Source organism: Saccostrea cucullata, unplaced genomic scaffold (assembly GCF_032062105.1).
Source record: "Saccostrea cucullata isolate Sc308-1 unplaced genomic scaffold, CSIRO_AGI_Scuc_v1 ctg1514, whole genome shotgun sequence".
In the NCBI taxonomy this organism is placed as follows: Eukaryota; Metazoa; Mollusca; class Bivalvia; order Ostreida; family Ostreidae; genus Saccostrea; species Saccostrea cuccullata.
Window position 1 is genome coordinate 70,745 of NW_026919947.1, and position 27,992 is coordinate 98,736.

A 27,992-nucleotide genomic window follows, 5' to 3' on the forward strand; every position below is an offset into this window, starting at 1 on the left:
AGAAAAGAATCTTTAGAACAAAAGAATTGTAAAATTCCTTCATAAAATTTATGCTCTTCAAAGTTTTAAGATTTAAATTAAGATTTCACTGTTGTAAAGTCCCTGAATTAATTCGTCTACATAATTAAGTTCTGAAATTCAAAAAAAATAAATGAATAAATAAAACAATAATAAAAAGAATAAAGGTGTTTAATGCAACTATAGTCTACTGTTTTTTACTTAGGACTAAGAAGGTAGTATCACTTTTAATTGAAACTATTAATTGAACCAAAAAATATTCTTAAATAGGGTTAGGGTTAGGAGGTGGAATCAGGTGCCATGGAGGAGTGAGCACCCCCTGCTGACCGGTCACATCCGCCGTGTGCTCCTTGTCATGATCGCGAAATAACGGAAAATCGTCAATTCAGTGTATAAATAATGGACTAACAATAAGTATGAAAAACGTCAGTCAGCATTTGTCTCAATTATTAACTGTATTTGCTGACAAGGTCATTGTTTCTAACATAGAATTTACAAAATGATGACTTTAAACGAGATTGCTGATATTCATGTGTTAAAGGTAAATAAACAAACAGTGATTGGTATAAAAAAAATCATAAACAAAACAAATGTTGAAAGGCATGACACAGGAACCCCTATAAATGAAAGAGCAGGGATTAGGTGCCTAGGGGATTAATTTTCGGCCTGTTGACCGATGCTGATAAACTTCTTGTTAAATTGTTTACAGATACACATAGGAACAGAGAGACAGAGGGACGAAAAATGGTCCCTAATTATCCTATAAGTTTTTTTCTCTTTGACCATATTAAGCTTATATTGGCAATAAAGAATCATTTTTCTTTTTTACAAATTCTTCCAGTCATATGCTTTTGAAACCGATAGGCATTCCAAATTATTTAACTTGCTTCCATCTTCTTGATAAAAACAAACACCAACATATTAGATAAATTAAAAAAAACAAATTTATTAGGACAGTGTATATAAATCCAAAGGACGAAATACTTACCGTGAAGTAAACATTTGATGTTTTCTATCTTATCTTGTGGAAATAATTCTATAAGATCGTATCTTAGATTGGCAAAGAGGACAGCAGCACTTCCGTTTGCATATTTACTTATATGGGAATCTGTTGAAAAAAAAAAAAATTAAAAATCAATAATTTTCCCTTTCATTTATTATATTTTAATACTTACCAGTTTCTTTCATTACAGCATCTTCTTTTGGATATTTTTCGCCTGTAAAATATAAATACTAGTCATACACAGTATTTATTTTTTTCAAATTAACATTTTACCATTTATAGTACAGACAATCTAGTTTATTCACTTAAACAAAAAATGAGATAATTTTTCAGATCTATGGGTAAGAAGAGAATTCTATTTTTATTCTGATATTTACCGTATCATTCTCTATTTAATTCTTATCACATATCTTCACTGTTTTATTTAATTGAATATATGCTGAAATAGACGATCAAGTAACGAACCGATTGTACTTTGAATAACTGTTGTCTTTTCACCAATGAAATTAGTCGCTGTGAATTGAATCAGACGCTGCAGTTCTGGATTAAATCCATGCACATTCAGGATTGGATGTGGTAAAGAAACTGTAGAACCTCTAAATGTTGATTCATGAATATTGATGGCTTGAAAAACATCTTCCGGGGCTTGTTGAACTCTCCATTCAGCTGCTTTTGCCTCCGGTATGGATTTCACGGTAATTTTACAAGTAAGAAGATTTTCGCCATCTTCCTCTGAGCATGTAATATCTTTTTCAATATGCGGCAGACCTAATACAAAATAGGAGAAGAAATTAATATTACTTTAACATCCAGTAAAAAGAAAATCACTAAATTTGTACTGGAAAACGTATAAAGCCAACCTAATTAAAATTAGATGTCAGATCCGCTCGCATACTCGCTACACTAACATCTAAAAGCATCCCAAATATGGTCACGCCAGAGGTCAAATTTGTAACAGCTATAGACTTATTCGCTTAAACAATATACAATGATTTTGAAGGCGACAATTTGATTGGTTGATAGAATCTGACCTCTGACGTGATCCTCAATGGGATGTTGTTAGATGTAAATGAAACTAGCATGCGAGCGGATCTAACATCTAATTTTAATTAGATTGCGTATGAAGCTTACGACTTTTCAACTTTATACACAACCATTCCCCTCGATAAGTTAAAGTCTAGGCTTTTCGATATCATTTACAGCTGCTTTTTCAATAAAAATGGAAATCATTATCGGCCGCAGCAGCGGCCGATCTAATTGTGGTTGTGTTAGAAAGTGCACATGGGGAAATGAGACGTTATTTTTCTAATTATAGTTCCGTAAAATAAATTTTAAATGATAACGTATAAAATCATGAGTAAAATTTTTTTTTAAAAAAACCTGCTTAAAACTAATTATTAATTGTTGTTGTTATGTTTCAATTTCATTATAATTTCTCATCAGATAATTGATAATTTAAGGTTAAATAAAAAGAGTTACAATAGATGCTCCCCAGCTTGGGAGTGTGTAAGGTATGAATGGAAATCATCATGATTTTCCGGATAATAATGACGTGGTAAAAGGGCATGGTGGATTAAATTTAAATATTGAAAAATTGTTCAACTAGTAAAAATTGTTTTGAATATGCTACAGCTGCGAATGACACAAGGATAATTTTTTTTTCTACATTTTGCACCGCGCCTTGCAGCATATCTTACTCTGCAAAAACCATGGGTATTATCACGTCACAAAGATCCAGGGTATCTGCACGTGGTTCATCTTGAGATGCCTACATCTTCATTTCGATAACAATAAATTCTTTTCGTTTATCATTGACTTTATTTCATCTATGAATCCATTTGATAAGCAAATGCACTATAATTTCTATTTAATTTTTTAAAAAATATTTATTTTGCGCTTTGAAGAAATGATCACTATTTCAGCTTTGAATAGCTTGTGCTTTCTTGCATGGATGCTTTTAAAATTGTGAAAGTGCTTTTTGAAATGCTTAATTTTGTGTGCGGCCGATTTGATGCCTTACATCAATTTAACTTGTTTTACTTGTAGTAGTTACCCCATATAATACTGTTGGTAATGTGCAGATACCCTATGGGAGTGGTCATAATTACACGAGGGGCGTTGCCTATCGGGTATCTGCACATAATCAACAGTATTATATCCAATCTTCAGTTACAAATGCACATGAAAATATTGAGTCTGCCTTAAGTTGTATAATGTTAATTACATCTAGTGGCAAGATCCTCTTTATTCCTGGATATTTGTTGTACTGTCAATATGTTTAATTAAATTTTATAGAAAAATAATTTCAAATCGACATATGTACATATATACAGACTCATTTTTCACCCTAAGTTTACAATGGTGATTTCAAATTTTTAAAAGTTGATTTGAGTTTTCAAGTATCCCAATCTGATAATCATCACTCAATCAAATTGCTGTACAGTACTCCTAACGTTTTCCTATCACTGCTACAAAAAGTTTGAGAGAAGTATAGAAAAAGGCTTGCCAAAACATTTACTGGTATCCTTTTATGAAGTTTAAGAATCCAGTAAAGGTATAATATTTCAAATATATTGAAATTGTTTGGAATATTCTACCAAAATAAACATTCCATTCGATTTTAGAGAAACATTCGCTTAGAAAGGGAACAAACTATGAGTATAAGTTGAATTATCACTTGAAGATTTGCGAAAGAAGTGAAATTAAAACCATCATAATTTTTTGTAAATCTGCAATTTCTACAAATAGACATATTAATTATGTTCCCCAAACGAAGTTGGGGAACATATTGTTTTTACTCTGTTTCTTATTATTATTATTATTATTATTTTTCTTCTTCTTCTTCCTGGGTACTTTTTTGTCCGGGAATGATCTTGTAAACTGTTCGTCCGATGTAGGTAAAACCTTTTTAGGGTCAGTAGACATGTTATGTAGATTTGCGGAATCAAGGTCATTTTGCGCGCACGTGCTTGCAAGAGCGCGCACGTGCAAAACGTGAAATGAACAATATAATGGATATTGCCGTAACTTTTCTATTTTTTGATGAAATTTTTTGAAACTCATAATGTAAGGATACTTTAGTAGTATGCACAAGCTGGCATGGTCAAAATAGCAAGAACTCACGCGCATGCACGTGCGCTTTGCTCTGATTGGCTGAAACTAAAGTCTCAATATCTTTCTTGTTTCTTGTCATAATCCTTTGAAATTTTGAACATAGTCCTACATTATGAAGATCTACAGCATGATATATAAAAATGTTCATGAAAGGTTGCACATGCGCGTGTGCTGCAATCTGATTGGCTGAAACTTTAAATGGCTATATCTCCTTTGTATTTTGACGAAATGCTTTAAAATTTAAAATATAGTCATGCATTGGGATATCCTACAAGATGATATAGAAAAAAAATCATGAATTTACGAGCATGCACGTGTGCTGCAATCTGATTGGCTGAAACTTGAAATGGCTATAACTCCCTTGTTTTTCAACCAAACAGGATGGGATTTAGAATACTGATAGATATAAGGGACTCCTACAAGAAAGTATTGTGATCATGCTCGTGCACGCACGTGCGTGCATTTCGAACGAGTGAAATTAAAAAAACACTTGAATGAGTGATTTTTAATATTTTTGGACTGAATGCTTTAATATATAGTATATTAAAATATATAGATAGTGTAGACAAGATGATATGGTCATATCGCACATGTATTCACATGTGCACAGGTACAATGGTAAAATTTGAATATAATTGGTATCCTTCTGGGAAAACGTTGTTAAAGTCATATATGCACAGAGTTTGTCTTATTTAATGAAGCTTACAGGGAATATGGCACCAAAAGGGAGTTGGGGAGCGTTTGGGGAACATCTGTAACGGTTCCCGTTACAATTAGCACTAGTGACATTTGTTTTCATTTTAAACCCCGCCCAAGTGATTCTGTGTCTGTTTTCTACATTGTTACTTCTAACATTACCTAAATGAATCGGATTGCTATATGTATCTCCCACTGCATTAGAAACTCGACACTGATATTCTCCAGCGTCGTTAGAATTCACTCCGTGTATAACTAGCGAAGGATAAGTTTCGTTTCCACCGGTATATTTTCCTCCGCTTCCCAAAATATCGATTTGCTTTTTCTCTTTAGTCCATACAACCTTTTCTACATCTGGAGATCCCTCAGTGACTAACACTTTGCATATCAGTGTAACTCTGTGTTCGGAAAAATCTGTATCATGATTTGTAAACACAGAAGGAAGATCTGTTATAAAGATAAAAAGAACATCTTAATTGTTTGTAATTTTAAAAAAGTAAAATTTTCCCATGAAACATGCACATAAACGAAGGATTCAGACTCCGACCTAAACCAGAATTTAGCCCTCGATCTGCAGAATATTCCTGGAAGCAGAGGAGTGAAAGTTCTTAATAAAAGTCTTGCTTTTATTGACAATAGACTTATCACAGCGGCGCACTTCAAAATATGACATTGAGAACGGAAGTCGTTATTTGAATGTTTATACTATAGATAATAAATTGTGTCATATTTTTGAAAAATATATAAATAGAAAATCATGTTCTGTTGTGAAATATAATAGAAATGTCATACACAGCGTAAAGAAATAACTTCCGAAATAGTAATCATTTCGCGGAAGGAACACTGCATGAAAAGTCGGGTTTAATTTTACCTTAAATGCGATTTAAATGCTGCGATTATTTAATGTTTAAATGCATAATATAACATATTGTGGGATCGTAAATGTTAGAAAATAATTAGCATTCAATACGAGTTTAATGAAAAATTAAAAGAACAAAAATAAAGTTTGGAAAATTGTAAACTTACTAATACGTTCGGATTTAAGTCTGTCGTAAACAAATATTATACCTCTAATATACAAAACGTATAATTATTATTAAACATGGCCATAAAATAAAGTTTTATGGTCATATTAAATTTGTTCGTTTAATAAAATTTAACGTAGATCTTTACCTCATTATTTTTTGTTAAATTCACACTTTACTTTATAATACTTCCAAAAATTAAGTTATATACGGAAAATTGTAAACTTACTAATACGTTCAAAGAGGTAGGGGCTCCATGTGCGAAAATCGGCCCCAAATTTTTCGAATTTTCAAAGCTAGTTAATAAAATCGACTTTACTTATATTTCACAGTTTACCATCATTACATTCCACAAATAGCAAAAGTTCGGGAGATTGACTACTTATGACGTCATATTTGTGACGTAAACCTGACGTAATTTGGCAAAAATCATCAAAATCTCATAATTTGTGCCATAAATTGATTAAAAAAAATACCTCCGCACACACCCACCAAAACAAAATTTCATGTAAATGTTCATTATTAACAAATCTATCAACAATTGAAGTATCGTATTGGTGGAGGCCTGCGGAGCATGAAAAATCGATCGATGAACGAAAAGCTTTCCTGTCATTCCAAGTAATCAATTATCATAATTTACATCAATATAATTTCCAATAGATATGATATTGTGTTTTTATATCACCGTACATATTTTAAAAACATATTTTAATACATCTACTAATAAATGTAAGAAATTGTTATCAATTTATGACATGGTAGCTGAAATATGCTGTGATTTTGGGTATAATAATTCCGAATTTTGCTACACTCACGCAGTCATTTACCTTATATACCGCTGTACCTCGCATTACACATGCACACCTGTGTCAATCCAACCTTTATTTTTTAGACAGAATGGTTTCTGAATATTACATGCAAAAATATAAAGGTATAATGTATTAATTAAACTCTAGCTTCAACAATATCATTCATAATTTGCTACCCTTTTCGAAAATCAACTCGTATGAAAACGATGCATTGGACATCCCATCGAAATCGTGACGTTTTTGCCTAATCAGTTGTGAATTGTTGATGGATAAAACATAATGAATTAGGTTACGATAGAATGAACTTCCAAGAACATTATCTGTTTGATAACACCTAAAAATATACAAAGTTATGACTGCTATTGTACCCCACTCCCTACAGTTTGGTATTATCTATTTTCGAATCACGTGTACAAGACTGCAGCTGAATTAATTGCTCATTCTGCACACACAATTTATTTATATACAATGTTCTATACGTGTAATAAATTAATATTGGTTTCTTTAAATGCAACTTAAAGGGTATGTAAGTAACGTTTTTATAAAACAAAGCGAAAACTATTCCAAAGTCAAAACCAGGTTAATATCGGTCAGCGTCAGTCATATAAATACCACCGTCCCCCCCCCCCTTCTTTCTAATGCGCCGATTTGTCGAAGATATCTTGTTCTATTATATGAATATGATTTTTTTGTCAACTGGGACAACTGGCTTTCATATATTAAATATACTGAATTCTGCATCTTAATAAGTATTATATAACATTCACAGTTAAAATAAAAAAGATGATTCGGAATAAAATGAATGTACCTGTAGATATTTGATCCACACACCACATTACAATTCTGCGTGTAATTAGTCTTTCATAAAAAAAAACTTAAGTAAACAGCACAACAATTGAACACAATTAAAACAAAATGATAGTAAATCAGCATGTGCTTTTCTGTTTATAAAAAAGAAATTAAAAAAGTAATTTGAGCGGAAATAAATTAGATGCCGTGGAACCCTCCTCGAAAACAGATAAACCTCTATGTGAAATGACTATGAAAAGTCAGTCATTGAATGTGGTATAAGTGATTGTTGATTGAATGTTGTTTACATTAACCATTTGGAAATATTAAAATAAAAGATAACAGTGAAATTTCAACTCACTTGTACATTACATGATATTACGAAAGCCCAGTGAGCTCATTTTCGTAGGTAAAAAAAATAAATTTTTCGCGTTATAACGCGAAACTTTCGCGAATAAACGCGTTACTTTCGCGTTATAACGCGAAACTTTCGCGTTATAACGCGTTACTTTCGCGTAAAAACGCGAAACTTTCGCGTTATAACGCGTAACTTTCGCGAATAAACGCGTTACTTTCGCGTTATAACGCGAAACCTTCGCGATAAAACGCGTAACTTTCGCGTCATAACGCGAAACTTTTGCTGTTTAACGAGACATTTGCTTTAGTCTCAACGTTCTTTTGATTTTGTCATCAATTTTATTCATTTAATACAATGATAATCAAAAGGCTATTTTGATCTTGGACTATCACAAGTTAAATTTTAAGCTTTCTTGCTATTGAATCCATCTTAACCGTCACAATTTGTCTTTCTCAACGCTGTTCAACCAATTCAAAGTTTATGCGAGTTCCAAAAGTTAAACTTCAAGCTTATTAATTTCGGGGGAAATCACCCCTTTTCCGTTTTTTTATGCACTCTCTAGAGAATTTGAAATAATTTTATTCTATAGAGATCAAGATTTCAGAAAATTGTCAAAATGAGGTAAATTTGTCAATTGTGTTCCACCGCATTTGTGAAAATTGGATAGCAGATTTTTTATTTGTCTCCTTTAGATTCACTGTGGAAATTAGATATCCTATTTTGAGGTTGCACCACGTTTTCATTCCATTGCTTACGAAAACATTGACAATTCAAAGTGTACAAACTCTGCTGTATACCTTCATAGTTTTTATTTATGGCTAGTCCACGAACTTCTCTATAACCCAATATTGGAGACAATGAAATTATACATTGTTCATTCACTTTTAAGTTATGTTTCTACAGTGTATAATTTTTTGTCCAAAATGATTGATTGCTTAATTTACTAGTGGTACAGTTGAAGTAAATGTTACTGATTAAAAAACAGCTAGAAAAAAATGTCAAATGGAGATTTTCCTTAAGAAATAATCGGTCTAAAGAATTTAGCAATTGAAAAACATGTACAAGAAAGTAAAATTCATTTTATTAATTCAATAGTAAGATTTTTAAAATAAAATAAAATATTCTGATGACTAATCTATCCTATTCTAGCATAATATTTTTTCGCAAAATAACGAAAAAGTTACGCGTTTATTCGCGAAAGTTTCGCGTTATAACGGGAAAGTTACGCGTTATATCGCGAAAGGTTCGCGTTATAACGCGAAAGTTACGCGTTTATTCGCGAAAGTTTCGCGTTATATCGCGAAAGTTACGCGTTATATCGCGAAAGTTTCGCGTTATAACGCGAAAGTTACGCGTTTATTCGCGAAAGTTTCGCGTTATATCGCGAAAGTTACGCGTTTATTCGCGAAAGGTACGCGTTATAACGCCAAAAAAATTATTTTTCTTACCTACGAAAATGAGCTCATTGGGCTTTCGTATGATATGAATAAATGGAATGTTGTATTTAAAAAAAATCAGAGACATTCTTTTCCAAGGGTGAAAAATTTTATGTAAATCAGATAGCTATTAATTTCATATGCTGTAGCTAAGTTGTTTCAACTCGTAAGGGGGGATTAATTGTTGTTTATTGACCCCCTCGAGAATCCTTCACTCATGGAAACACAACTTGCTCATTTGCAGATCTAAAAGGGATAGGGGTAGTTTGGTCCGCCCCCCCCCCCGGAATTTGCAGAGTTAGCAAATTCATATACTAAACCAAATAAAAGAGACTTTGAACAGTGAGGGATCTTTTTCGTGAAAAAACAACGGGGGACACCGATTTATATGATATCATCCGAACAGTCTCAACGTCCCGCAGTTAATTTAATCCCACGACGTATCTAATGATAAGGTCTGAATAGGAAGGGGTTTGTCTTGATCACATGAAAAAATGTTATAGTTAAATGTTTACTCAAAAAAATAATGAAAAAAAAATCACTATATATTTAAAGCAATTTGATTTCGAGGGGTCCATTTTATAGCATTATTTTCGGCCGCAGGAGCGGCCGATCTATTTGTGGTTGTATTAGAGACGTTATTTTTTTAGTAGTTCAGTAAAATATTTTTTAAATGATAACATGTATAAAATCAGAAATAAAATATTTTAAAAACATGACCTATTCCCAGTCTTACGTGCTAGATTTTAATATATATTTTTTTCGGATTATCAAAATGAAAAAGGTTTAGTAATGTCCACACAACAATACGTGTATTATGTAAATCAAAAGAATAACAGGGACGATAGAATTAAGGCTGAGCATCCCCTTGCAATTATATTGATCAATCTTAAGGCAGCATTGGACATCGATCCCGATGCAAATTACGTCACCTCCGTTTTGCACAGAATTAACACAGAATTAGTCCTTAAATACAAACGCACACAATTGCCTTCCAATATCCCCTAAAACTCTATTGTAAAGAAGTAATTAGACCTGTGCATCTTTTAATATCCATATTAAGATATTAACAAGACTAGTACTTAAAAATCGTAAATGACGTTCAAAAGTCATATTTCATGGACGATATTGGGTGCAAAACACAGTTTTATGTATGACGTTATCAGGACGTTACTTGGTGAGGGACAAGCAAAACTGGCCCTTGTAAAAAAATAAAATGGAGGCTTGTTACATATACTTCTGCATATCAATGGAAAGATAAAATTGTGAATTTAATAAATATTCAACTATAATACATTCATCAATTACTACTAGGGAGTATTTGACACCTGAAATATGGGGGATATTGGGTTGTTTATGTATCCATTTTCAGCATTTTTAACCCCCCCCCCTGCTCAACAAAAACAGAAAAAATCTGACAAAATAAGTTATGTGCATTTCACAGAACAAGTCCTAAGGTTTTCTTTTAGTTTGCTTTTAGGGTACATTTTCCACCTCTTGAAAGAGCTACATTACCTGTTAATTGACTCATGCAATTCTGCACATGTGAAAACAAGATGTTTGGGGAGTTATCTCCCCCTATTAAAAAGTCTCACAATTTTTTTTTCTAAAAATGAATGCACATTTTTTTTCTTTAAATATTAAGAGAAGACTCTACTTTATGCAAATAAAAACAAAAAAGATGCAGTTTTCATCTAGACTCCTATAAATAGCAGGAAAATCCCTACCCAGCATGCTTCTCTTTGGGACCCCCCCCCCCCCTGGATTTTATACTAAACTGCGTTTAGCTACCATTAGAAAAAATTGTTTTATTAAGAGGAATTATATACTGAACAGAAGTCTTCATATCAGTTTACTGATGACCTCTATATTGCAACAAATTGAAAACATATCAACGTTTTGAAAGTGACCAAAATTGTCAAGTTTTTGAGATATTTCCTTTCTGTTATTAATGTAGTCAGAGACATATTTATGAAGAAAGTTGGTTGCTATGACAACCATCAGATTATCATCATCATACCCTGACAAAAGAAATTTAGCCGTTGTAACTATCAAAAAAGTTTTGTTCTTATCAATATTAGTGAGTATGGTTAACTCAGTGTTTTCTGAGGAGGGTACCGAGTAACTGTGTGTGTATAACGTAATGACGCTACTTTTTAACGTTAACGTTAACTATTAACGGTGGTCAATCAATGCCTTAATTTTCTCTTTAAATTAAGTTTTTCGGACAAATTGGTGTTATTTTTAAAAAATAGACATCCACAACATATAATCAAGAAAATAAAATTTATTTTTGAGCTGGGGCCGATTTTCGCCAATGGAGCCCCTACCTCTTTTAATCTTTCGTAAACTAATATTAAATATCTTGTATATGTGATGAAAATGTACGGATTAAACCTTCCCATATCATTAAGATTTAAGGTTGTATTTGATGAAATTTAATATCATTATATTATTGCATAATATTTTTATTTTATATTTATTCCATCAATAATTTGTATGGTTTACAATTGTGGATTTTTTGGCAAGTATTTTACAATCATACACAAATCCATTTCTCATTCAATTTTATTAGATGTTATCTCAATAGTGTACAAACAATGAGTTCTAACAAAGTACAAGATATTTCAAATTTATGCCAAAAAGTCAGAATTTAAAAATTTACAATCATGATTGTACCTCAATTATAATGGAGTAAATTTTTACATACTAGTGGTAAGCAATATACTGAAGTAATTAAAAATAACTTAATATAAGAATAGAATTGTATGTAAAATTCAAATCTGCAATAAATCAGAATACAACAGGTCAAAAATGTAGTCATTCTGGACTCCAAAAGACTGCAAAATCTGACTGAAACTGCCCCTATTAAAACTGCTGCATGAGTTGTAAATGGCTTTTCAATTTCCCACAATAAATTATATCATACTTTGCATAAAAAGAATAAAAGTTGCCAATAAAAGTTGTCCATTCTTTTTACATGTACATTGAATAAGACACACTAAGCCACTGACAGAGAAGCCTCACTCGCCCACAAGCAACAGCAAAAGGATCGGTCAGAGACACCACCTTTCTCTTACTTGGGTATCAAGATCTGCAACTTACTGCCAGCAAAGCTCTTTCAGCCCACCCTTATATTGTTTCCCAAGTATTTCCACAATAGATGTCCATGCACTAATTATTCAAGTTCAACTTGTAAAATACTTAATGTTGACTGTGAAAAATACAACACCCAAAAAAATCTTTTATATCATTTGGTTATGTCAATTCAAATTAAGGAAAAAGTATCACAATTACACAAAACAATAGCAGCTTAAATTTGTTTACAATACATGTAGCTCATTTCTGCTCCAACTGCTAGGTTTATTGCTTGATGATTGTAATTTAACATATCCTCATTAAATCAACTTTACATTGGAATGCAAGACATTTCAATAGTGATATTTTTAACTTTGCCTTAAAATATCAAGAATGAGCTCTGAAACATGCACATATAAAAGTCCTGTATAAACATATGTACAAGTATATTTAACAAATTTTTTTAAGCCTTAATTACAATTCCATAACTCATAAACTCTCTTACTTCAAATGGAAGGAAACAAATTAATATTTTACTCTTGCAATATCAATTGTAATATTTATTAAAATCGCAATTCACCCTTTTTTTACTCAGAAATGTCTCTACCTCATTTGCCTTTTCTATTTTTTACATCTATGACTCACTAACTGCCACTGACAGAGAAGCCTCACTCGCCAACAAGCAACAGCAAAAGGATCGGTCATAGACACCACCCTTCTCTTACTTGGGTATCAAGATCTGCAACTTACTGCCAGCACAGCTCTTTCAGACTACCCTTGATTGTCTTATTTTTTCCCACAATAATGTCCATGCACTTATTATTTAAGTTAGACTTGTACATATATGTAATAAATAAATCAAGATTAAAATGTATGTGATTGCAGATTACAAAACAATTTTTTTTTACAAACCAATAAATGTTTAAACAATAAAAACATAACAGTTTTTATCTGAAAAGCATCAAGCATCAGAAAAAATCAGTATCAAAAATACCACACTAGGTATATTTTTCTTATCTAACATTGAATGTGTCAATTAAAGATAAGTAAAAAAAGCATCACATTTGTGCAAAACAGTAGCAACTCAGATAATTAATCCCTAATAGCTCATCTCTGTTCAATTACTACATCCAAAGGTTTGACTCTTTTAGATTCTTTATTTGTCCTAGTTCTTCTTATACTCTGCCTTTTAGAGTGCTTTGATTTGAGAGTTGCACTATTGGTGTCCTGTTCTTTGAAGACTTTCTCACATTCATCAGAACGCAACTTCAGTTTTCAAATTGCATAGATAGTATTATCTTTAGAATCATTTTTCGTACTATGAAGACGTAATCAATATTTAAAACTGCTTCTTCTTGCTTTTTCTTCTCTTCATGCCAAGAAGTTTTCAGCTCTGGAGAAGCACATCTAGCTCCTAATTTCTACAATAAACATAAAAATAAATACCCATTTGCCTATATATACTAATCATTATTATATGTGTGCTTCCGGATTTATGCAATTGCATATATTAAATAGTACACAAAATCTGAGTTGATTGTAAAATTATCAATTGACATAGAGGAAACACAGCTCAATTTTGCTTAATCAAAAAATTTACAGAAGACCACAAAAGATATGCCATTTTTTCAAGTCTGGGTAATAAAGACAGATAATTATCTATAATTTCATGCCAGCGAGCTACAGATTTTGAAGCTAAGGTTGTTATACATGTAAATTGGGGACTAATGATTTTTTCATCATCTTTTTTTTAAGCATTTTACCACTCAGTTTATCTGCTTGACCTTGAACATGTTGAGGTGCCCTTTTCTCTGCTCCTCCACAATAATTCTTTCATTTAGCAGCAAGATACTAAGGATATGGTAAAAAGCTGTCACAAACAAAATATGAAAAATTAATAACAGGTATGGCTCTCCGTAGAAAGAAAATACAAAAAAGGAGAAAAAATATACAAACAGGGTATACTTATGACTAACATGACTAAAGCAAGAAGATAACATTTTACAGAATGAAAAAAATTCTCTGTGTCATCTAGTTAAGTGAATTGCATAAAAAAAAAAACATATAGTTATATGTATAGATCAGATCTATAGACGACAAAATATGATACAAAACATACATAATGGTACCGTAGTCCGAGCACATGGAATTTGAAGATTTACAAAGTTTACGAAAATGCAAAGAATAGCATTTACAGCATTTAAGATATTAAGACACACATATATATAGTTTCACAGCAGCAAGCTACAGACTTTGTGGAAGTACATGTAAATTGGGGACTGGTGACTTTTTGCCATCTTTTTTTTTTAGCAATTTACCAATGTATTTACCTGCTTGACCTTGAATATGCTGAGATGCGCAGCCCCCTTCTTGGTGTTCCTCAACGATATTTTATTTAATGTAGCAGAAAGATACTATGGATAAAAAAATATGAAAAATTAAAAGCAGGTATGGCATCTCGTAGAAAAAAAACATACAAACAGATGTATTTATGATTAGAGCAAGTAGATAACATTCATACAATAATAAAATCCTTAAACTTTGTGATCTAGTACATATTACATGTATGATATGTATTAGATTAAATTTAGAGAAGACAAAACATGATATGAAATGGATGTACATACTCGGAACACATGGAATTTAAGAGTAAAAAAAAATGCAAAGGTTAGCATCTACAGCATTTAACATGCAGGTTATTGGGATAATGAGCAAGTGATTTAACATAAAGTAAAATATATTAACAACTTACACTGTAGATAGCAGGTTTTTAAAGTAGACAGCAAATGCAAAGTTCCAGTAAATGGTGGCAATCTCATACACAATAAGTCGTACAACAAATGATTAGTTCGTACCTCATACTAGTTAGCCAAATATCTGGTCAAGTCACTTTCAGAAGGAAGGCTCAGCAAGGTCAATGTTGATCCTTCCCATAGCTACTTCAAACTTTCCTAGCACAATTTCTGAAAGAAAAGATGTATCTTGCAGGGTTTTTTGTTCAAACAAGGAATAATCCTCATGAATGTAAAAATTTGAGTTTATAGATGACAGACGAATACCAGACACAGATCAGAAAACTCGCTCGGGTCTTAAAATGGCTCAGGTGAGCTAAAAAAAATTCATGTGATTTTATTGATCTTATTAGAAAATTTAAGAAATCTTACCTTTGTGTTAATCTTCATGCTGCTTTTGTCATTTCTTGTGAGCATTTGGATTCCTGTATATAATGCATGCATAATTGTGCATCATAGAATATGATAGCTATTTTTAATAATTCATGCTTAAGTATTTAACGTAAAAAAAAATTATGCATAGCTCAGAATCCATTGCTATTGTATTTTTAGGATAAGGAAAATAAGAAGATAAACCTCGTCTTGTTTACTTGTATATAGCATTTCAAGTTGTTGCAATATGTTTTATAGACTTCGCTATGCTAAAAGAGACAAGTAAATAAAAACATTGTTAGTTTATTTGTATTAATTGAAAATTTGAGCTGCATGGTTCTCACCATTTTCACAAGCTGTCTACATAGCCGGTGCTGTGGGGAATTCTCAGGCACAGTCCACACCAGTCTAGACGAACTCCAAAAACGGCGTTAACGGAAGTGAGAATTTCAGTCCAGAAAAGACTCCAAAAAAAGAGTCCAACGCATGCGCAGTAATATAAAAAACGGTGAAAAATCGGGAAAAGTGGGCTCTTATAAAAAAGTGTTTTTGCAAAAAATTGGATTACCTTACAATAATGTAAGTTCTCAGAAATGATTAATAATAAATGGTTTTAGAGAACGTATTTGTTAGAATTTTGATTTCATGTGCAAATAGTTTTTAATTTCAAGTCAAAGTTGACCAACTTCGAGGTTCAGCCAGACATCGTACAAGTAGGATACAAAATACAAATTAAACAGTCGTAATCTTTTGAAAACATCTCTGTGGTTGATAATTTGTTTGCAGTGACTAAGTTAGTCATTTTAGAACTACTTTTACTGATTTTAGAAGTTTTTTTGTAAGTAAGGAACGCTGGCGAATTTTCAGTTCGAATTTCCTCTGTCTTTCATGTCTATCGTGTACAAATGAATTTCAGCATGTTTAGATCAGCAATGAGCAACTGCATTGGAAATACATCTTACCAATAATTAAAAAAGTACTGAATTGATGGTTTTAATCATAAATAAGAGTCGATCAGGTGACAGTTGTACATGAGAATCCATTCATTTTCCACATTTCCTCCGAGGCTTTTTTGAAAAAAAGTTCACGTTTCAAGTTAGATCAAATAGAAAGAAAAATAAACGTTTGGGAATTAAATATATAATAAAAGGGAAAAATATGTAAAATTGAACAATGTAATATATATGTTGTAACTGTTAAACATTGACCGAATTTTTACCTATTTGTAATATTATTTCGTCATAAAATACCTAATGTTTTCACATATGAATAGATATAATCGTGAAAACATTTTTAGAATTATAAACTATGAGTTTAAGAACTTAAAAAAAATCATTCTTTTAAAATTGCGGTAAAAAAGTCTTCTCAAATCGAACCTGTTAATATCTCTGCTCCGCCGCCAAAATTGTGCGGTTTTTCATTAAAAAAACGATATATATAAGTGTCTTAGAAGTAAAATTTAAGCATATTTATTGTAGGAATGGCATAAAATTTAAATCAAGGGACAATAAATTAAGTTAGAAAATTAACCCTAACCCTAACCCTTACCGACTTTATTGAATCCCGGTGTCGTACGTATATCCCAAATCACTATTATGCAAGAATACAGAGCGATAAATAAGTCAATAACCACTAAATAATTTAATGGGTACAATTATTTATTCAACAAAACTTGGAATCCAGTCACAGTTTACAAAATACAGCCATTATTCAGTCGTATTTGTGGAGAAAGCGAACGACAATCCATCGTTTGTTTACATCGGAAGCCATTTTGCCGCAATGCATGACGGAGCCAAAGACTTCTTTTTTGGAGTTCACGCCGTTTTTGGAGTTCGTCTAGACTGCACACTGCAACTATTTAAATAATCAAAATAAGTACTGAATATATTCTTGAGTATGCATTAAGAAATAAATAAATATTTTATTACATTGTACAACACACTCAATAAATGCTGAACAGAGGAACACTTTAGTGACCAAAATTCTGAAACCAATCCCAAACGAGGAAATTCTGGTTAAAATCCATCTTTAAGAGAGATGATTAAAAGTGTTAAATAATTATTACAAAATTTAAATAGCGCTGGCCCAAACGTTTTTACTGCCAGGCATTTTATGTGTAGAGCCCAGACTAAGGAACAGTAACATTATCAGTAGCAGAGGCAATTATTCATTCAAGGACACGTGATAAAATTTTGTACATTTTACCTACCGCTAAACAGGTTCGTACATGTAAATGTCTTCATCTTCTGTTAAACAGAAACTCCATCCAGGTTGCTTCTCCTTTTCGCGACACTCTCTTTCGCCCCTTCCTCCCGTACAACATCATGATCAAGTTCAACATGGCTGCGTGGAACCCTCCAAAAAATTGAATATTCGGCGCGGTGTGTTGTGTTTAAATTAATTGCTTTTCGATCCCGATGTAATTGTACTACAGTAGTAGTCGATAGAGAAACAAGATGTGTTTGTGAAACACTGATGCCCCCGTATGGCAACATAGCGAAGGTTAAGCTTTCTCAAATGCAGATCAAATATGTTGGTACCAAAGTAAGGCTTTTTCACAAGAAATGCGAAATACAAAATGCTAGCTACACCTGTTCCAGGGTTATGACCAAGGTTAACATTTTATAATATAGGACAAACTCTGTTTCAAGGTCAAAGGGTCAAGGTTGTTGGATTCTAAAGAAAGGCTTTGTCTCAAAGATTACGTATGGGAAGTATGAAAGCGCTGACCCTTATTGTTCAAAAGTTATGGTCAAGGTTAAAGTTTGTAAAAAGTAAGTCAAACTCCAAGGTCAAGTTCAAAGGGTCAAGATTCTTGATATCCAATGAAAGGTCTTGTCACAAGGATTACACATGTGAAATATGAAAGATCTAGCCCCTACTGTTCAAAAGTTATGGTCAAGGTTAATGTTTGTAAAAAGTAAGTCAAACGCCAAGGTCAAGGTCAAAGGGTCAAAATTCTTGATATCAAATGAAAGGTCTTGCCACAAGGAATACATTTGTGAAGTATGAATGCCCTAGCCCGAACCCTTAAAAAGTTATGGTAAATGTTGTATTTTTAAAGTAGGTCAAACTCAAAGGTCAAGGTCAAAGGGTCAAGGTTCTTGGTACCCAATGAAAGATCTTTTCATCAGAATTATATATGTGAAGTATAAAAGCCGTAGTACTTACTGTTCAAAAGTTATAGCCAAGGTTAAAGTTTTTTCATAGATACGGAAATCTCCAAGGTCAAGGTCAAAAGGTCAAGGATGTTGGTATCCAATGAAAGGTCTTTCCACAAAGAATACATATGTGAAATATAAATGTCCTGGTATCCATTGTTCAAAAGATATGGCCAAAGTAAAAGTTCAAAATTTTTGTGTTTAAGTGGGTCAGACTCCAAGGTCAAGGTCAAAAGGTCAAATTTGGTGGTACCCAAAGAAAGGTCTTGTCACAAGAAATAAACATGTGAAATATAAAAGTCACAGCTCCACTAAATCAAAAGTTACGGACAAGGTTAAAGTTTTTGCGGACAAACAGACAAACAGAGAGACAGAGAGACAGACAGACAGACAGACAGACAGACAGACAGACAGACACGACAAAAACTATATGCCCCCGAAACTTCGTTTACGGGGGCATAAAAACTAAGTTATATTCCACGGTTTTGAAAAATCTACATAAGGGTTAAATAAATAAAAATGAGAAATTAATAAATTAAAATAAATAGGTAAATAGGGTGCCTTAATATTTTTTTTCAAAAATGTTTCAACATAAGTTTACATTAGGTATAAAGAATTATTTATGACATATTCAAAATACCAAAAATGTACTTAAACTTTAAGTATAAGCAAATTTACTTTTACATGTCGATATTCTAAAACGAAACGTATAATTTTCTCAATTAAACTATATTATTTTCGACGTATTTTGCATTAAATATGATTATACTTATTTGAAAACTGTACTTAATTATAAGATGTGTTTGTGAAACACTGATGCCCCCGTATGGCAACATAGTAAAGATTAAGCTTTTCTTAAATGCTAATTTAATTAATTGGTAACAAAAAGTATAGGGTATTCTCACTGGAAAACAATTGTGAAATTTGAAAATAAGCCAGAAATTTGAAAATAAGCCAATGTTTAAGTTTTTTCAATAAGTACAAAAATCTCCAAGATCAAGGTAAAAAGGTCAATGTAATTGGTATCAAATGAAAGCTCTTGCAACATAGAATACTTATGGAGAGTATTGAAGCAATAGCCCTTACCGTTCAGAAGTTATGGCCAAGGCTAAATTTTTTTTAAAAGTAGGTCAAACTCCAAGGTCAAGGTCAAAGGGTCAAAGTTCTTGTTATCAAATGAAAGGTCTTGTCACAAGAGTTAAATATGTAAAGTATGAAAGCATTAGCCCTAACTATTTAAAAGTTACGGTCAATGTTTGCATTTTTTAAAAGTAGGCCAGTATCAAAGGTCAAGGTCAAAGGGTAAAAATTCTTGGTATCCAATAAAGGGTCTTTTCACAAGGTTTACGCATATGAAGTGTGAAAGCCCTATCCCTTACCGTTCAAAAGTTATGGCCAAGGTTAAAGTTTTCTCACAGGTAAGGAAATCTACAAGGTCAGGGTCAAAGGGTCAAGGTTGTTGGTATCCAGTGAAAGGTCTTTCAACAAACATTACATATGTGAAGTATAAATATACTGGTGTCTACTGTTCAAAAGTTATGGTCAACGTACAATTTCTTAAAAAATAGGTCAAACTCCAAGGTCAAGGTCAAAGGGTCAAAGTTATTGTTATCAAATGAAAGGTCTTGCCCTAATCTTTAAAAGTAAGGGTCAATATTTGCTTTTTTTAAAAGTGGGTCAATCTCAAAGGTCAAGGTCAAAGGGTCAAAGTTCTTGGTATCCAATGAAGGGTCTTTTCACAAGGATTACATATATGAAGTATGAAAGCCCTAACCCTTACCATAGAAAAGTTATGGCCAAGGTTTAAGTTTTTTCACAAGTACGGAAATCTACAAGGTCAAGGTCAAAGGGTCAAGGTTGTTGGTATCCAGTGAAAGGTCTTTCAACGAACATTATATATGTGAAGTATAAATGTCCTGGTTTCGACTGTTCAAAAGATATGGCCAAAGTAAAATTTTAAAATTTTCATGTAAAAGTGGGTCAAACTCCAAGGTCAAGGTCAAAAGGTCAAATTTGGTGGTACCCAAAGAAAGGTCTTGTCACAAGGAATACACATGTGAAATATGAAAGTCATAGCTCCACTACATCAAAAGTTATGGGCAAGGTTAAAGTTTTTGCGGACAAACAGACAAACAGAGACAGACAGACAGACAGACAGACAGAGAGACAGACAGACGGACACGACAAAAACTATATACCCCCGAAACTTCGTTTACGGGGGCATAATATCACAATATATCTCATGTAAAGTGTACCGTTATACATAAATTAAATTTAATACAAGAAATTTACTGGAGTAAACGAATTTATTAAATTATATTAAACGCGACTTTTCATGCAGTGGAAGCTTAGAGAATTGATTGATTGCTCTAATTTGTTGTTACTTCCTTAAAACGTGCAACAATACATGGTGCAAAGAAATTGATTTCATTACAGGAAGTTTTTTTGAAACTTTCTATACATCCCGATGAGGGCGCTGCAATTGCAAGGAGATAACCATTGTGATGTTATATGAGGGCTGTTCAATAATTAATGTTTTTAACTGTATGACATACAATACAGATATCATATGAAATTAGGCTTGACTTTCTCTTATTATTGAATCTTTAATGAATTTATGTGACCACTTTTCAAAACATAGTATCATTGTGAGAAGCTGGAAAACAAGGTCTATTCGAGACACTGCATTAAAACTGAATGGTAACGATTCAGTAAACTAGAGTTAAATTAAAATCTTTAGTAAAGCTGCTGTAAAACTTGTTAAGGCTCCCAAAGAAATATTCACTGAAATTTGTAAAATGTGTACGGCGATCAATATCTGTTTTATAGACAAATGAGCAGTTGGATTTCAATGATAAATATAGGATCGCATATGGTTTGTAGTTGAATATAATTTTTATCCAACGAGTTGTGTGTTTTATATCCCCGAGCCTTCGTGAGGGGATACAAAAACAACGAGCTGGATAAAAAATGATATCCAACTACAAATTATGTAAAGTTCTTTTTATCCCACGTTTTACACTTTGTTTTATATACCACAATCAGTGTTTTACATTGTTTTTTATAGGATTCCACTTTATCTTACTTCATTATGCTAAAACAAAACCCATTGTGACGTCACTATTGTGGGTTACGAAAACGATATCACATGAGCTATATCAACGGATAAAGAGGTAATTATGGGATAAAAATAATATAATGGGCATAAAAAGTGGGTACCGACCTTGCAAACAAAAAATTATAACAACTAATGTACTGTTTGCCAAATTTCAACAAATAATCTTTGATGATGTATGATTGACTTTTAGACACATAAAAAATTGATAGACATCAGTTCGGGGGTAGATCATACTGTTTTAAAGAAACGTTTGACAGTAAAAAAGCTTAGTACTCAAAAGTCACCCTACATTTTGAAAATGAGTGAAAATAACAGCGTGTAAGAATACTAAAACAATTATTTAAAAAAAACAGTAATTGTAGTTATCAACGTTTGTTTAAAATTCAAACAGATAATTAAACTTGAATTTATTGCTTACAACCCACAAAACAAAATTTACAATAACATACATGTACATGACAAAAACAGCAAAGGTCTGAGAAGAGCCAAAAATTGAAAGAGCACAAAGACAGATAAATATGCAATTTTCTTACATATTAGTGGTCTTGTTGCTCAAATTCGTATTCGGGGAGGCAGTTTAACTTCTGAAGGAGTCTAGAGAGCTTTTTTTGCAAAAAAAATCGAAAGGTTAATGAGAGGAAGGAATCAGAATCAGGAATCTACTGCATTAAATTCCTTCATTACATCGATCAAACCCGGACATTCCAAAGAGTAAAGGAGTTTTGAGGATAAACAGAATTAGTGTTTTTAACATTCACAATATTCACCAGATCTTTCAATCTTTCACCCTTTGACTTGTTTTATTTTCAAACTTAAAAAAACACCTTGCAGAAGGAAGAAACAAGTCCAGAAAATCATAGGATCTGCCATTTTCCAGTATACTTAGGGCCATACATGTACCCAAAAATAAGATCTAAAAAAATCAAAATTAGATAAAAATGTTACGGACATTTGTTTTTATTAAAAGAGAATGTTAAGTTAAATCATTTAGCCTAAATCATTGAAAAGCGTCTTTTGCCTCTTTGGGCACCGAGGACATTATTCATTGAAAAGCTCTCGTAAGTTGGCAGTCCTTTTGCTTTAGGTATTTGGTTTTTATCAGCATTTGCATCAATAGAAATATTCCAGGTAGGGAAAAAAGAGCATTACAGTTAGTTTAGGGGGACGTAATGCTCTAGAATGAAAAACCTTCCCAGTAGGAAAACTCATTTTATGGGTTAGTTTCGCTCCACAACACTGGCGATCTGTACTTTATGTATCAGGTACATACATGTATATATCAAAAATTAAAATGTTTGACAATTTCTGACAGAAGCATTTTCAAGAAACATAATATGCACTATAACAATAAGTGTCAATTTTATGTCAAATCAGGTAAGTGTAGTAAAATAATATATATTTACATATACTAGTATATTTCTTTCAATGGTTACATTTTCTGCTACCTACCACCAGTTAACCGAAGAGAGACTACTCTGCTTGCTGTTCCAATTCCATTTGAAACTTGTAGACGGTAACAAAGGATATCTTCGTGTGAAGCTTTCCTTATTACAAGAAAAGGTTTTCTGGGGTTGCTACTGCTTCCAAAATATTTAGGATCATCAATGTGAATGCTTTGGAATTTTTCTGGAAATGAGACTTGGTTTTTTTGCCAGATTGCCTCATCTACGGGAGGACAAGATTTAATATGAGGTTCAATGATGACATTACTTCCAAATAAGTCTGTATGTTGTCCACACATTTGTAGTTCCGGAACACCTGCACATAAAATATATTTTATCCATTGATGCCAATTTGTATCTTTCACTTATATGAATGATGAATCAATGAATTGCTAAACTTTTTTTAATAAAAAAAAATGTATTTGCATATATTTTGCCTAAATTCAGAAATACATTATTATGAGTATATTTAATACTTGGGTCTTAAACAATGTCATGAAATAATGAACATCCAACAATTTTTTTGCACAGTAAAGTCCATCTGCATTGTAGAAGACTTAATATCTCTAAAACCATAAAAAGTGTTGAACATACTTTCTACATACGAGTATACACATTACCGGTATGTGATGATAATTTTATACAAGGAATTATATTATATAAAAGGATTGTTATCTATTGAGTATAGCATTGAATCTAATTACATAGGATAATAGCACAATACGTTCTGAGATAATAAACAGCATGAACCTTTTCTTGATTGACAAAGAATGTTTCCACTTAAGCATAGTGCCGTGGCCCCTTTTTCGGACCCATCTAACTTTATCTAATTAACTCAAATCTTAATAATTTTACACCTAACCGATATTTTGTTATCAGTGTGGTACTATATTTGCAAAAATTTTCATAGAAAACGGCGCTTTAGTTTTATTTGAGGTAATTAAAAAAGCCCTCTAGTGGATGTTAATTCCGGAATGTTGCGCTTGTCCGAGTTGGGTTTTAATTGTGTTACATTAATATTCGGAGTAGGCGGGGCATTTTATCGATCGATTGAAAACATGTATAAATAGCCAGTTACATACAGAAAAGTAAACCCAAAGAACTTCTCAAGCTTCACGCCAGTTTCTTTTTTTGGGTGGGGGTGGGGGGACGCTGTGGGATCTTGCTCTGGGATGTACATGTACTTAAATAAATATCATTACATTTTGTCCAATTTTATATTCTATGACTCTATAAAAATACTAAGACGAAAAGAATTCGATGTTAGTTAATTTAAAATGTACATGCACATGCATGTAACGATATAACCAAGCTGGTCGCTTTTCGATGCAATGTTATCAATCGGAGCTACAGTCACGTGATTTATTACCGTCTTCCTTGGAAGACGGTATTGTATAGTTGAAGTTTTTTACAGTCTTCGGACTATGCACTTCCTCTCTTTTGTGATTGGTAGAAATTGCATGATGAGAAAATTTTCAATTATTTCATTGGTTGAAATGCTGTTCAAGGCAAGGGAGATAACTTTCTGATGGTCTATTTTTCGTACGACTTAACAATTTTGCAAGATTTCCATTCTTAAAAAAATGACAAAACGAACAACAAAATTAGCAGCAATTATTTCTTAATAACATGATATTTTTTATAGCAATAAATAAAAAGGTCTCTTTAATTTCATTATAAATAAAATTTGATAGTTATTGCTTGCAGGCTTTACAATTTGTTAATCAAAATCAGCTCTCGGCCAGTCAAAGTTTACGGAGATGACCAAGCGACAACCGTGGTAGGGCTAATGCCCGTAAAAAGCTAATATATAAATACAAAATCAAGAAATTCAAAAGAATTATACGGCCTGTTAAGTGTAAATCTGTTTACTGTTTAAAATTGTTGCTAAAGACGGTAAGCTTTTTTGAAAAGCTCTACTTGTTGATTTTTTGTATTTACAAAGTTACCTGAGTTTACAAATCACGTGATATATTGCAATAGTAAACAGGTCACAATGAGGTCAATGACATGTAAATACCAGTAAATAGGGAAGAAAACGGTCGGCGTTTTGTACCTTTTTTCAAAAAGTTTACCTCGAGCGCAGGCTTGCCCAAAATTGTCCTTTAAATATGTTGTAATTCCAACATTTCTACACCTTCTGTCCTTTTGAGAAATTTGGGCAGGAATGCGCTCACAATGTATTCCAGCTTAAAAGTTTGGAATAACTTTGAATAACAATAGAAATTCATGAATTGCAGTGACACCTCTTACAAAACTCAGCCTCCTACTTTCTTTTTACTTACTTTTAATTCCTGTAATTTTGCAAAGTTGCGATTAAAAAGATGAAATGCATGGGGATTAACAAACAGAATGTAAGCTAAAAAAACTATATGCATGTCACGACAAGGAGCACACGTCGGGTGTGACAGGTAGGCAGACCATTTGAGGGGATGCCCACTCCTTTATAGCACCTGATCCCACCTCTGATGTTTTGGAGGTCCGTGTTTGCTCTGCTATTTTGTATTGTTTTATGGGCTATTGATCTTGAATACTGATCGTTATTTGAATATGTTTCATACACAATGAAATCCCACAGCAAAGGAAAAATGACCTAAGAGGCATTTAAGGTGGGATGAGGTTTCATAAAAGAGTGAAATACCCTACTGCCCGTTTTGCTACTTAACCAACGAATAATCCAAATGCAAATGTTATGACATATTTACAATATGAATACATATAAGTCTATCGAAGCAAAAACTATTTACGTTTCCTTAATAAAGCGGGATAAATACCAAGAACTATGCACTTTTCGTCGGAGCCCACAGCATTTGACAGTTTACATCTGTATTGACCACTGTCTTCTTCAGTTGGTGAGAAAATTTTCAGATATTTGTCTGTAAGACCACCTCCATTGTACTTTGCTGTTTTTATCATCAAAAGGTCTCCATTTCGAGTCCATTGGATTGAATTTAGGCAATTTGAAGTATTTTGAACGCAACAACTGTAATGAATGATGACACAATTTTTCGCTGAAGTTGCCTGAGAAATTTCAAGTTTTGGAAGATCTGTAAAATATAGTTTTGTACATTCATCTTTTACTCTCCTAATAAACCTTTTTTAAAAATCGGCTGGTAGGGACCACATATGATAGGAATATTTTTTTTGCCAGGCGATGAAAAAAAAAAATTAGAAAGGCCATCGGGTTTAAATTTTATACACCGATTATTAAATTCTGGTTATTGCATTTTTTGGTGGTGGTGGTGGTGGGTACCGTGGTTATTAAGTATATGAGTGTTTTAAGGTATTTTAAGGTATTCAAATACAATATTAGTTTGAAAGACAGTTTTTTACTCCTCTCGTATGATTTTTATACTGATTGGTACTTTATAAAGAATTTAAATTTGAAAACTCGTGAAATTCTTATTCCTTGAAAAAAAAATAAACCAACAATTTTTTTAAATCCAAGATTTTTTTAACATCATTCTTATTTTTGGATCGACGAATCTCCGGTATTCATGTATTGAAAAGCATTTTGAAACATGAATACTCTAGGACATTCTTCTTAAATAAGGAAAAAACCTGATTCATTGTAGGAATACTTCAGATATAAACGAAAGAAGAATTATATAATTCGTATAATGTAAAACATTATGTAATAAAATCCCTATTTAATGTTCCCGAATTTCACAAGATCAGAGAAGTCGTGATAAGAATTAATTGATTACCTCCTAAGGCATCTAGTTTGAGAATGTTACTCAAAATCTTAAAATGTTCTCCATCTAACTCTCGCGATATGACTGCCCGATATTCGCCGGCATCTTCTTTTACAACTTTCCTTATAACTAATTCTGTGCTGGAACTGCCCCTGTACTTCTCTTTCTTTATATCAATGACTTTAATTTCACTCCCTTTTTCTATTTCCCAAGTAATTGGCCAGTTATGATTGCTAGGACAATGTTCTGTCAAGGCCTGAAAACGCGCATCATCTCCACAGTTAACTTTGGTATTTCCATTTACTTTTATCTTTGGAACATCTGAATGGCAAAAGGTATATTCGAGAAAAATACATTTATATATATATTAACAACTGCAATATTAAGACGAATACTGAATTTCTAACCTGTATTTTGTGATTGATTCCTCAACATCATCAGAAATTCCATTTGAAATTTGTATCGTTTCAAGTCTTCGCAACCCAAATCAAGTTTCTCAATGTATTTGAGGTTTTCCTTATAGTTAACGCTATATCCAAATGACGTTATAAACTTTTGAGCTCTATGAAAGCTTCCTTGCAGCTCTTTCCAGAATTGAACGAATATGTTATCAGGAACTTCCGAAGATTTTAGATGCGCAAACATCTTGTTTCGGATATCCCTGAAGCGCTCAATGTCATCTCCAATTCGCAAATGATTTGAGTCCGGTGTTTTTCCCCATCCTTTTGTCGGTGTTAAATTTGGACAAAGATTTCGTATCAGTTTATAAAGCAGCGAAACGTCGAACATGTCATAGTCAGGAACTTGTGGCGGAGATATATAACAAATTTTAAGCTGAAAGAGGTTTAGTTTGTCCTTTCCAGTGTTTAGCTGTGGACACGAATTAATGGCATTGTAAAGATCTACCGGCTTGATTTGACTCTCAAAACTGTCTTTAAACACTGCTTTTATCTCGTCAACACAGACTATTCCTAGACGCGTAAAATTCTGTTGATATTTTGACAAAATCTGATAGGCCATTCTTATCCTCTTCTGATTTTCTTTCTTTAAAATGTTTTTTGCTCAAACAAACCATCAAAGAATTCT

The 27,992-nt window shown here is 32.5% G+C and overlaps 2 protein-coding genes across 3 annotated transcripts in view; both read right to left on the minus strand.

The window, feature by feature from the left end:
* Window positions 1–23,523, minus strand: part of LOC134240777 (uncharacterized) — a 33,457-nt gene extending 9,934 nt beyond the window's left edge. The window contains exons 1-4 of one of the 2 annotated variants that reach the window (XM_062722866.1): window positions 23,219–23,523; window positions 4,994–5,278; window positions 1,496–1,789; window positions 1,007–1,235 (exon numbers count right to left, since the gene is read on the minus strand). The gene's annotated coding sequence lies outside the window, so the exon portion shown is untranslated. Of the gene's footprint in view, window positions 1–1,006; window positions 1,236–1,486; window positions 1,790–4,993; window positions 5,279–23,218 lie in introns of both variants that reach the window. The other variant, XM_062722860.1, reaches the window with a different exon arrangement.
* On the minus strand, window positions 73–27,992 carry LOC134240739 (hemicentin-2-like). Its single transcript, XM_062722826.1, has 8 exons — window positions 27,314–27,992; window positions 26,919–27,227; window positions 25,986–26,258; window positions 4,994–5,278; window positions 1,496–1,789; window positions 1,194–1,235; window positions 1,007–1,126; window positions 73–131 (listed from the first exon to the last, which is right to left on the minus strand). The coding sequence occupies exons 1-8, from the start codon at window positions 27,924–27,926 to the stop codon at window positions 73–75; spliced, it is 1,995 nt and encodes a 664-aa protein (XP_062578810.1). The 5' UTR covers window positions 27,927–27,992.